Raw genomic sequence first — 12,524 nt, forward strand, 5'->3', positions numbered from 1 at the left:
CCAATATTAATTACTTTAATGAAAACCATGCTTTGGATAAAGGTGTAATTTAACTGCAGAACAGGGAGGACATGCTTGTTATGTTAATCTTCACCAATGCCATTTTTCTGGAGTACCTAGTAACTAATCAGTCTTCCTTTTTAATCAACAGTGATGTCCTCTACCCGAAAGATAGTTCTAGCCCACATAGTGGAGTCCCTGCAGAAGTGCTCTGTAGGGGAAGAGACTTTGTTGTAAGTATACAAGTGTTTGTTGTTTGTAAAGGGAAAATGCAGGTGAAGTTTGCCTCAGAGGTTGCAGCACTGCAAAAGTCTACTGCTGTACTGCAGTAAGGTGTTTCCTCCAAAGAAATTACTTGTATTTTAATCCTGAAGGTGTGTTACAAGTCTGTCGTAGGAGTGTTGGCATAGATTGACATTGTGGCTGACTGGCAGGTTCGGATCATCTGTCGTTAACGGTATTCATCCCTTTCTAATACATGCTGTGGAGCCGCTATCACATAGCCCCCACAATGCAGGGCTTACAAGCAGCCAGGACTGGATAATAAAGTGCTTGTTTCTTCGGATGTATTTCTGTGGGCTCAGGACTGTGAGGTCTTCGGAGGGCAGTGTGGGTAAGCCCTCTGCTCCCTGAGCATGCACTGTTGATCTTTAAAAAGGACTTTATTCCCCAGAGCTGCTAATCAGTGAAAGGCCTTTGTTCCCAGGCACCTTTTGTGAGCAGTAGCTGCACATGGAAGTTGAAATGAATACAGGTCTTATAAACAAATAACCACAGCAAAAAGGAACAACCTCTGCATTGTTTATTTTCGCTAGCTATGGGAATAATTAAATTCCTAAGTGGTTCCTAAGTTCATATTCAGTTTATGGTTTCCACTTCATCAAAGAGAAGCTGACGAAGTGTACTGCTCTCATTTTTTTCAGTTAGACCTGACTGTTCCCCTTTTTTTGCAAATTTTGTTTATGAGATTTAGCTCTGAATAGGAGCATGCTGTGCAAAAGACTTTAAGGATATTACAGTACCAGTGTAAGATAAAACTGATGGTGATTGGAACTGACTTGCTGTTTTGTCCTGATGACTGCCCAAGACACTGCCATATGGAGACCTGGATTCAGGTGTGACCCAGTGACTTAAGTCTTTAGGACACAGTAGATTAGGTGACACATCATGCATAAACTTCTAGGGACCAGAAATTACTATGCTCAGTTAAGTAAGCGGTAGCGTTGTAGCGATTAAGATGTAAAGATAAATTATTTTCATTTGGATTGTGTCAAATATACATTGCATGAGAAATGGATCTGTGTTGATCTTAAAGGCTAATAATTTGCTGATCAGCTTTACAACAGGGAAAAAGTTAAGATGTTAGAAAATGGCATCAATGTTTCTGGCTTCCAGACAAAGTGAAATGCTTGGTCATGAGGTTCAGAAGGAGTATGTAATGCAGTATTGCATCTGTGGAGAAAGTGTGTTCTAGCTTAAAAAGTGAACTTTATTTCCGTGTATGCATTTGTGTAAAGTAATTAATGAGGTTAAAAAATATTTATGGCCAGTAGTGACTTCTAGTGTCCACCTGTTCTGTACTGTACTTTGGGGAGGAGGAGAAAGTAATTTGTGTCTTTTTTGAAAGCTGATGTTTTTTCCCCACATTCTTGTGCAATTAATTCAGAGGACGAGTGCCATTGGCTCCAGTTGAGGGTATAGCTGCCTCAGTTGTGTGCAGATGCAGAGAGCTGACAGATCTGCTTCCTTCAGACTGCAGCTTCTTGTGCTTTAAAACAGAAATGCTCTGTGCCCTAAAGTGAGCATGGTGGTTTTGTGTGTTTGTGGGCTGAGAGAAGGATGCATGGATGACGTAGAGCAGGAAGAAATTTGCAGTAATGATATTTTGAATTCTTCGCGTTATTAATACACACAGACTGAAAGAGGTCATAGCCTACTTAAATGGAGACAGGAAGAAATCGAAGGTCATGTTCAGACAGTGTTCTGCCCGAGTCCTCGTGTATCCTGTTAGCCAGCTCCCAGCAGCTGCCTCTCGGGATGCTAGACCTTGGGAGGTGCTGTGCAGAGCACCTAGCTTTTCCATTAACTGGGAACAAGTATGTAAGTGACAGGCCATCTTGGCATAACTGTAAGCGACTGTGATAGACATTGAAGAAGGGAACAGGAACTTTATACGGGGCTGTGCACTGCAGAAAGGTAACAGTCATCAGCCTCTACAAGCCCCCATGTTAACAGAACTGGATGAAGAGTTTTTTAGGTTGGTGATTAGGTATGTGAGAAGCTGAGCCTCAGGTGTGACTCCTGGAATCCCAGCATCACTGCAGTGATCTTTTGGGGTATTTTTTTAGAAGCTAAATGGAGTTTGAGTTCAGGAGATTCTTTATAGCTTTTGTTGTAGTCACAGGTTCACTAAGGCAAACCATGGACTCTCAAAGCTTTGGTTACTGTGTTCATGGCTGTTTGAGGCCAGAAGGTGTTTTCCCACTAACCTGGCCAAGAATCTCCTAATTCCACGTTCTTGAAAGAAATGGGGTTTCTATTTTTTGTGGTAACGTCATTGAACAGGGTCTTTACTACAACTTCAGTAAAGTAACTGCCAAATACAGTTACTCAGTTTTTCTCCTTTGTTCCCTTCCTAGATGTGGAAGTTCACACAGGACCGCTGGGTTGTGAGAAAGGAAGTGGCAGCAGTTACAAAAGTGAGTGATTTTTTTTCTTCCTAAATCAGAAGCTGGTAGTTAGTGTTGGGCATTGTCTCTACGTTGGTAGTGGATGCTGCTGCAAGCCTTTCCTCAGGTTCTCAGCATCTGCGTTACTGCTGACTTGCAGTGCTGCTCACCAGGCATGCCTTGGCTTTGGAACAGGTGTGTAGATACATACTCTTTTTAGAAATGTATCGGGCAACTCCCACAGTTACCAGGACTCCTCAGGGTATGACTGGCCTTGTGGCTGAGCTGCTGGAATGCATCTTGTTTTCTCATCTGTCTCAGTGGAAAGCTGGACGCGGTTGGAATTAAGCTGACCGGTCCTGCACCCAAGCATACCAGCGCTTGTGCAGTCCAGGCTAGCTACTCTGCTTGGGGGGTGTTACAAAATAGCAACTCTTCTGCCAGCATTTTCCACTTGTCAGTATTGAAGAAAAGCTTTAAAGCAACTGGGGCACCTGAATAGTCTGTTAAAACTGACAAATAAGAAACATTTAAGTAAAAAGGACCAAAAAATTCTTTCCTTAAAATGCAGTAAAATGATAAAAGACAAGTCAGTTTATGCACAGACCATCTGCTTGTGAAATGTAAGACCGAGTGCTGCTTGAATGCTGTGCATGTGTAGGTGCATGCAGCCCTAAACTAAGATTAACATTGTAGAATACCCTTCTCTTCACAACAGTCTTTTCATCTCAGTTTGGAAACTCCCTTTTCACAAAACATGCCGTGAGCTATTTGACTCTCAGGTGATTAATCACCACTGCCCTCTGAAGTCCTGTGCTTTTAACATCCTGTGAAAGTGTTGGTGCAGCAGAGAAGGATGAGTATCTCTGATGTAGCTGGGTGTGTGTTCATGGAGGTGCCCCGTATGTGCCAAGTCAGCCCAGCTATTCCTGTCTCGTGGAACAATGCCCATTGCTGCATGGCTGAGTATGTCCTATGGAAATTGACTTCCGTGTTATTTATGCTTTTTCTTTTTCTTTTAGCTTTGCCCAGAAGATGTGAAAGACTTCCTAGAGCACATGTCTGTGGCAAGGATAAACAAAGGTTGGGAGTTCATGCTCCCTTATGATGAAGACTTTGTTAAGAAGCATCCAGATATAGTCCAGAGGCAACATATGCTGTGGATGGGCATTCAGGCCAAGTAAATGACTTGTTTTATTTTGGGGATTAAGCTAAAACCAGAGAACTGTCTAGTACAAACTAAGTTCCGGTAGACATTGATGTATAATTTGATCTATATTGCCTCGAAGGTTTCCCCCTCACGGTGACCAGGCAGTGGTGTGGTGGGGGGTGTCAATACATCGTTCAAGTCATTCCTGTTCCTTGGCTCCCTGGAGAAATTGGGTGTTCTAGGTGATGGCTAAAGCTGGCATGGCTGCATGCAGGCACAACAACTAAAAGTTTCCTGGTGTATTTTATCTTTGTCTTTCAGATTAGAAAAGGTCTATAATCTCTTAAAGGAGCACTTGACACCAAAGAAACAAGAGGCACAATCAGGTAAATGAAATTGTGCTTGGATCATCTTGAAGCACACGTGTCCCTCCATGTTCCTGGGGGATGTTTTGGAGTTCCTCTCTGGTTTTGAATGTGGTGGGGACTGGTCTGGTCTTGTTTAATATTTTTCCTTCCTTGCAATTTCCTCTCGATTATTCGAGACAGACCTTGGTCTGTACTAACATAACTGATGTTGGGTTGAGACAAGCTTACTGTAGCACCCTTGTAGCAGAGCAGGGAGAGTTCCTTGGCGATGGGGACTTGCTGTTTGATAGTGTAAAATCGGCTAGTTCTGTTATCCACTTCTTCATTTAATGCAGCTTGCATGGTGTGAAGGGTGTAAGCAGCCCCTGAAGAGAGGACAGGGCCAGTGCACAAGCCTCACCTCTCAGTTCGCAAGCAAATATGCATGAGGTTATTTTTTTATTTTCCCTGATTTGCACGAGGCTCTCTGGGGGGTGGTTAAGGGCTGACCTGTTGATCAAGAAGGTGTTTGGCAGGGAGCTGTGAGAAGGTGTGTAGCCGTCTCTTTTTGACATCCTTCTCCACCATGGATTCAAGTGAGAATATTAAAGTAGCTGCTCCTAATCCTAAAAGATTGTGAAAACTTGAGATTCCAGAGAGCTTTAACTAGGTATTTGGCTTGCTGCCAGATGCTGGAGCCAGTGAAGACTATAAGCAGAACTGACAAACGAGCCTATGAATCCATTTCAATACCCTGTGTCTGATCTGCTTGGAAGAATTAGGTGTTGGGTTATTTGGAGAGGATTAGCAAGCCTAACAGCAGAGAAGCTAGCAGCCTGTGTGCTGGGCATGCTTTTGCTTTAGACGCAGCACTCCTTCCTTTGGCATTGAGACTGGATTCCTCTGCCACCAGCACACCCCTTCCTTTCAGCTTGGGATAGCTGTGTGGGGAGAGGACACGGGCAAGAGGTGCAGGAAGCATGGAAAAGGGCTCCCTCCTGTCCCTTCCAGTGGGGATGGGGATTACCCCCATCACTGGGTAATAATACTAAGAGGGTCTCAGGCTTTCATACTGTGCACCTCATGCTAAAAGGGTGTTCAGGTTCACTGTTAGCCCCTTCACTCCCCTCGCTGTACCTAAAGGACATCCTTGTGCTGCCTCTGGCAGTTGCTGCAGCAGGCCCCATCAGCCTCTAGGTACTCTTAAAAAAAAAAAAAAAAAGTTGATGGGCAAAGAAGCACTTGAGTCACAAGTAGGGATGTATTAACAGTCTGTGCCTTGGGTTCCTGATTTGTGGAAAAGGCCCTAGTGACCAAACAAGCGGGCTTTGTCCTTGCTTCAGGTTCCTCAGCTGGAACACCCTTCCCCAAGCATTTGGCTTACAATTGTCAACATGTTTATCTTTAAAAAGAAAACAAACACCACACTCCACCAAAAAAAAGCCTACCCAAACTAAAGTAAAATTAATCAACAAACTGGGTTTATGCCTTACATTTCACAAGCAGATGTTTCCTTCTTTCATTTCACTGTAAGCCCTTCAAGAAGCATTCTGCGAGACTGGAGGCCTGGTTATGGTGAGATTTATGCTATCTTTTGTTTCTTCCTAGCTCATCCGTTGCTGGTTTCTGGGGAGCAAAGGGTCAATATGGCTAAAGCAAAAGTCAAGCAGAACTATGGGCAGCTGGAGAAGGAGTTGCAGAAGCAAAAGGCAGAGATGAAATCAAACGACGCCTCAGCCAAGATGGATGTTTCCAATATCCGCATTAAAGAGGAGCCTGTGAGTGACGAGGAGCCGATGGATACCTCGGCGTATGAGGGCATGAACAACGGCATTGTCAATGGCCTCCATGCAGAGGACGACTCCATGGACTCTTTAAATGGCCACTTGCCTGGAGGCTGCATTGACCGGGTAGCCCAAGAACTGAAGGCATTTGTGTCCTCAACGTTTAAGAAACAATTTGTACTCACCCTGAGTGAGCTTAAACGGTTATTTAACCTTCACTTAGCCAGTCTGCCTCCAGGACATACATTGTTCAGTGGCATTTCGGACAAAATGTTACAGGACATGGTGTTGGACACTGGCTGCAAACAGATTTTGGTGCCTGTAAGTACACTTTCCCCTCGGTGTGCTTTGGGGAGGAGGGGCTGGGGGGCGGTGAAGCATCCGAGCTGTGAAGTGTTTGTGTCCTGTGCTGGTGGACTGGAAGAACAGATGTGCTCTGAGTAACTGTCCAATATTGCATATGTTGAAGCTGCTGGAGGTTTGTCTGGCATCCTGCTTCTGGCAGGCCCTGCCCTCTGCTTGCTTCGCTCTGTGGTGAGCTGCGTACCTTAGCTATCTTGGGGGCTCTGTTTCCCCATCGAAGCTGCTGAGCTGCAGTGACTCACTGCCCCAACTTGCTCCTGTTAACATGATCTAAGGCAGTCCCAGATTCCCATCAGCTGTCCTGGAGCTGCACAAGCTCCTTCTCTCAGGGACAGGGACGCGGAGAAGGGAAGGTGGCACTGACTGCCTGGGAGCGGCACGGCACACCCAGCAGAGCCCTCTGGGAAGCAACAAACCGTATCTGCAGCAGGTTTCTTCGGTCAGTCTTTTTCCTCCTAGGCTGTGCAGAGGTGTCTTTGTTTCTTTGTCTTTATGGAAATTACATGTGTGATTGCATGAGACGGAGCAGGTTTGTGTGACAGTAGATCGCTTAGGAAAGGAAAAGGAATTGGCATCATGGGAGAAAGCCTGAAAGGAAATTAATTTTACAAGACATCTGGCAGTGCTGATTGGGTTGTAACCAGAAAGAGCTTGCGAGGCTGCTGCCTTTGGGGAGAGAGGAAAAGACATGTGTGAACTGCTCGAAAGAGCAGGCAAGGCGGAAGGAGCAGGAAGCAGGCAGGCTGATGAGACAGAGCCTGGAGCATGGGAGTTGAAACTCAGCTAAGGAGTAGGGGTTGCTAGGGGCTGGGTGTGTGTGTGCAGAAATAACACGTTCAGTCATGTGCGAAGTGCATGTTGTGGCACCTGGGAACCCAGTAACAGACTTGAGGTGCCACTAGGTAGACCACCGATCGTGGTACTTTCTGCTTTCTCTCCTGACTGCTTCCAAGTCCCAGGGTAGTAATTTTTGCTTGGAACTGCCTGAGCGCTGGCCAGGCTCACCTTTGTACATGGTGTAATGCGTGCCTTCGCCATGCTGATGGTAAATAGCTGAGGTCATTGCTGCTCTGTTACTTGGGACTGGGACTTTGGAAATTTGGGGGTTTTGGAAATTATTCCATCCGCTGTTTGTTTAAAGGCTGTGAGGAGTGAAAGTGGGATAGTTTCTTTTTTCAAAAAACAACTAAGATAAAATCCTCCTGAAGAGAGGTGATTGGGAACTTCCTTCTGTTCAGAAAAGCCTGTCATGGGAGAGCTGCAGAGGTGCAGAAGTCTGGAATGTCTCTTGTTGGAGGTCTGCTGTTCAGTTTTAGTTCTGCTGACCCAGAATTTACTGCAAAAGTTGAGATCTTGTACAGGAGCCTGTATAAGCCTGTACCGTTATCAGCAATGTAAATCATTACCCCCAAGCCTCCCCCTGATGCTCCTTGCAGATGGCAAATGTGCTGGGGCTGGTTTTACTCTTTGCATGGGCTCATCCGCTTTGGTATTTCTTGATTGTTCCCCTGGACCATTTTGTCAGAACCTGACGAGGGTGCCTGAGCTCACGGAAAGCCTGGAGGGTTGTTTAGCGTGGGATTTCATAGATGCTCATTAGTTTTCTGTAATTGAAAGTGTTTTGGTGATAAAAATCAATGATCTGAGGTAATTAAAATTATGTTCTGTGGGGGGTAAAGACACTCTTGGCTTGCACGCTGCCCTATTACAGAAAACATGTTGCTGAAAATGACAATTGGAAACTTACCAGGGGGATGCAGGGTTTATTATAAAGCTGACCGACTACACCCAGGGTATGAGATAAATCAGATTTGTGGGGAGCCAGAAGAGATGCCGCTCCAGCTGCAAATGAGGCCGTGGGGATGCCTCCAGGGCGCTGTGCTTGCCTGCGCTTTGTAGCATCCTCCCAAGTGGGAGGGAAAGCACATGGAAAGAAATAGTGAATTCTGGGCAGAAGCACCCAAGTGCAGTGGGCTGCTGCTGCCGTCACAAGAGCGGGGAAGCAGAGGTGTCCTCAGCAGACGCTGGCGTGGTGCTTGTGTCCAGATCTTGCACAGGCTGAGCCTGCATTTAGCTCCACGGGAAAAGTTTGCGCAGGAATCTGCCTCCTGAGTATCTACACCCATTTCCTGCAGACTGGTGGGGGTGCACGGGGGTGGCTGGCTCCTGCTGGCTCCCTTCCAGTGGTCCATGCAGTGGCAAAGTTCTGCCCAACACTTGAGGATATTTTTGAGGCATCAGGAAATGATGTAACCATGGCCAGCATCCTGCCTGGCTCCCGGTAACAGGAGAGGAATGCAGCCTTGCTCTTAATGGTGAGCCTTTGGGGCTAGCACCAATGCCAGGCTCCTGGAGACGTAAGCTCACCAGTTTACCTCTAGGATTATTCCAGCTGATAAGTTTTTTCTGGCAGACTCGGCCCCTTTCAGTCTGGTTTTGCTATGATGAGGCTATGATGTAGCCTGGTGGTGGCTATTTTTAGGGCGTGCTCAGTGCTTGCGTGAGACATCCCAAAGCCCAGGGCTCCTCCCCAGGAGCTTCCCTTTTAACGTGGCAGCCCTGGGGGCATGGGGCAGCGGTTCATCTCCTAAAAGCCCTGCACTAGTGCTGGAGGCTTAGAGCAGGGAGGGGCACAGGGCAAACGTTTTAAAGAAGGATTTTAAGGTGGTGGAGAGCTGTTTCTAGGTTAGGCTGGGGAGATTAAGATAACATAAAATGGCAAAGGGACAGCGAATGGCAAGAAGTAAGGCTGTTCGGACAGAGCAGCATGTCTCTTGAAGAGTCACTGATGGCATTTCCCACTCCTGTAGATGGACTGTATGACAGCAGCAAGCAAGCAGGGTGCTGTTGACAGCAGCGTTTGCAACAGTTTGCAGAGTAAGGCTGGATGGGAGGAGGAGATCCTGTGGGTTTTTCTTCCCAAGTAAGTATTGTGTTGGTTTGGGAGCTGTTTCCTCACAAATGGCCAGATAAACACAGCTGTATTTCAGACACGTGGCTGAAGCAGGCAGAGTTTGCATTCTGGGTCTGTGTTGAGTGACTTTTTCAGTGGGGCAGCTTGTGGCTGTGTGCTCCTGGTGCCCTGCATCCTGCTTTTCCTGATGCAGCTGTTCGCTGGAGGGAGGCTGAAGTATTGGATTTTGTCTGCGCTGCAAGCATACAAGATACTGTTCCTCAAAGGCAGGTGTCCTTATGAGAAGAGAATTATGTCAGGTGTTACGAGCCTAATAAACCTGAATCCTGGCTCTAAACCAAGTGTAGAGCCTTGTTATATTCCAGCCATTTGGACCAATGCGAGAGCCAAAGCTGCTAATCCCACCAGGCAGCTCCCACTGGACAAAACTCTTCCCCTTTGCACTACGATCAGAGGCAAAGCATGAAAGGGAAGGCTGATCTTTCGCTCTGCGATGCACAAGTCTTGGCATGGTGTGAGAGCGACTGGGAAGAAAGGCTTGGTTCGTGCCAGCAGCCAGGATTGAGGGATACTGGAACAATCAGGACTGGCTTGTTAGCTTTTCATAGATGATTGATTTAGGTCGCCTGGGCGGTTAGCAGGGAATAAATTGTTAGTGACAGACAGGAGGAGACATGTCAGGAGTGGAGGCATACTCCAGCATTGCTCATTAGTCACTGCTCCAAGGGAAAGTGTTAAGGCAAATGGATGGTATTTTACTTTTTTAGGAATTTGGGGCATGGAGGGGGGGAAGGCAGCTGTGTTCCTTCCTGTGTGCAGGGGTGTGAGACTGCTGCCTCAGAAAAAAAAAAAATATTACTCCTCTAGCTTGGCACATGGAAAAAAGAAACAAACCCACTTCATTTTGGGAGCCTGAAATGGGCAAGTGTCTGGTTTACTGTCCATCAGTGTTCAGTCTTCTGGAGTCCTGTAGTCTGCCCCAAAACAGAGCTGACAAATACAGCAGAAGCACAGTTCTTGTCAGAAATGCTCACTTGGGATTTGTGAAGCAGGTAAACACAGGATAGAGTCTAAGACCTGCCACTGTAAATGTGAAAACCTCCAGAAAGACCCTGTGGTGCACTTGGTGCTCTCAGTTGAATATTGCTTTGGATGATCTGGAAGTAAATGCTGCTGACAGGAAAAATCTGGACACCTTGCCATGAAATACCGGCTAACATCCAAGCCCTGGGATTGTTCTGGTAGTGGGAAACTGTCACCATGCAAAATTCACAGGATTCCAGTATGCCTAGCAGTTCCCTTTTAAACCTATGAAATAGCTGGTGGTGTGCCAGACATGGCCCCAGCTTACCCCACCGTGACCGTCAAACATGGTGCGGGTGTATCAAGGCGCATGTCAGGGTGCCATGGGGCTCGTCCCGTGATCTGCGCGCTGCAGGGTCACCCAGCAGGGCAGGTTTGGGACAAATAATGTTTCTGTTGAAGTCATGAGCCTGCGAGAAGGTGTCTGCCCCATGGCTGCGGGAGGGGCCACATCTCAGCAGGCACAGGGGCTGCCCCAGCGAAGTTACCCCTTCAGGTGTGGAATGGGAGAGGAGCTTGTGTTGTTTCAGTAGTTACTACGTGGCAGCAACGGTTTTGATGCAGTAATGGGTGTCCGGGGATACTGTATGATAGAATCGTTAAGCAGAACTCATTAAATAGATGGTTATTTTTAACAGCCTCTTGTTCTCAAGTTTCCTCCACAGACTGCTGCTTCACCAGATGAACTAAAGGTCTATGCACTTTGGGAAGCCGGTGACACTTATGATCAGGTAAAGATAAAAATGAGTGACATTCCCAAATAGATGTTTATTGAGCATTTGACATTGTTTGAATTTGTGTTTCTGGAACTGGTACAGCAGGTAGTTTTCCTGTTTCCCTATTGAAGCATCCAGTTCTCAGTAGTAATCTGTGTCCAGCTGAGAGGAAGCCCTGAGCTCGCAGGGTGATCGTTGCTGTGTCAAGACAAGGCAGTGTGCACAGAAACAACTTAGGATGGTAATACATGTCAGTAACTAGCTCGACGGAACAAATAATTTTGAACCTGTGAGGAGAAAGGATTCTCCGATGCAGGCCTCACATGAGGATCTAGTCCAATATTATTATTTTTTCCTTTTGATGTTAACGTGACATTAACCAGAGAAGAAATGATGCTGTTACCTGATGTATCTGTTTATATTTAGAACAGGAAATTATTACAACATATGTAAGCATCTCCTGAGTTGTTATTGCTATCAGAGCAATATATGCAAAATATGAAGTGAAAGGGAAGGCACCTGAAATGTGGATGGACAATGTAGCTCCTATGTCCATGATCTAAATAATTTTTTATAGGGAAGAGTCAAGTAGTGTCCAGCCTCCTGGCTGGAGTGGACCAGGTGAACTCCCGTGGGAAGCATTTGAGAGGAGAATGTTGCAGTCCCTTCTTCAGCATGTTCTAGGACCTTTGGAGGTGCCCCAGGTGCAGGTCTGGCCACGGGGTATGGAAAGATCACTGAGGAGCCCTCAGAGGCTTGGGCACTGCTGGAGAGAGGTATACGGGACAGATTTGGGATTGTGAAGCAAGAATCCTCTAATGTAGTTCAGTGACTGTTTCATACAGACTAAGGCACGTGCAGTTTTGATCTGTAGAAAGACAGGAATAATTATTCTTCTCTTCGTATTTATGATACATTTTCTTTTAAAGCATCGCCAAGTTTTGCTTGAAATCTTTTCGAAAAACTATCGAGTGCGCAGGAACGTCATCCAGAATCAGTTGAGTCAGGAATGTGGAGAAGATCTAAACAAGCAGGAGGTGGATAGAGTGTTAAAGGTAAATTTCTATTCCATTGTGGGTTTGATCAAATTAATGCATGAATTTTTAATGCTTGGTTCGAGCAAAGGATCATACTTTTCCTTGAATTGACAAATGCTGAGGATGATAGAACAATTGTTGTTGAAATGTGGACAAAACCTGTTTTCCAGCTTGTTTTCTTAAAAATAACACTTGTCTTCTCCTACCTTCTTTCCCTCCAAGAAGTAGTGATTGTGACTCACACATTGTTTTGTGTTATTGCAACAAATCAGTATTTGTCATCTTGGACCAGCAGAGAATAGTGTGTAGTAAATGAGATACTTCAGAGTTATTTTTAAATAATGTGGAGTTAAACGTGGCGGAGGCGGGAGGGTTCTGCACAGTGTTCCGAGTTTACCAGCGGACTGGTGTTGGTTAAGGCTGGAAGAGCACAGGTGCCAGAGATTCAGAAGGAAATGCAT

At 46.0% G+C, this 12,524-nt stretch overlaps 1 protein-coding gene across 3 annotated transcripts in view; it reads left to right on the forward strand.

Moving 5' to 3' along the window:
- POLR3E (RNA polymerase III subunit E) overlaps positions 1–12,524 on the forward strand; it is a 30,179-nt gene that overhangs the window by 15,547 nt on the left and 2,108 nt on the right. Inside the window, exons 14-20 of one of the 3 annotated variants that reach the window (XM_040590848.1) lie at positions 152–233; positions 2,640–2,699; positions 3,692–3,849; positions 4,141–4,205; positions 5,775–6,271; positions 10,949–11,041; positions 11,956–12,081. In XM_040590848.1, coding sequence (XP_040446782.1) covers positions 152–233; positions 2,640–2,699; positions 3,692–3,849; positions 4,141–4,205; positions 5,775–6,271; positions 10,949–11,041; positions 11,956–12,081 — 1,081 coding nt within the window. The other 2 variants (XM_040590849.1, XM_040590850.1) reach the window with 2 other exon arrangements.

The sequence above is a fragment of the Falco naumanni genome, chromosome 4 (assembly GCF_017639655.2).
Source record: "Falco naumanni isolate bFalNau1 chromosome 4, bFalNau1.pat, whole genome shotgun sequence".
Lineage (NCBI taxonomy): Eukaryota > Metazoa > Chordata > Aves > Falconiformes > Falconidae > Falco > Falco naumanni.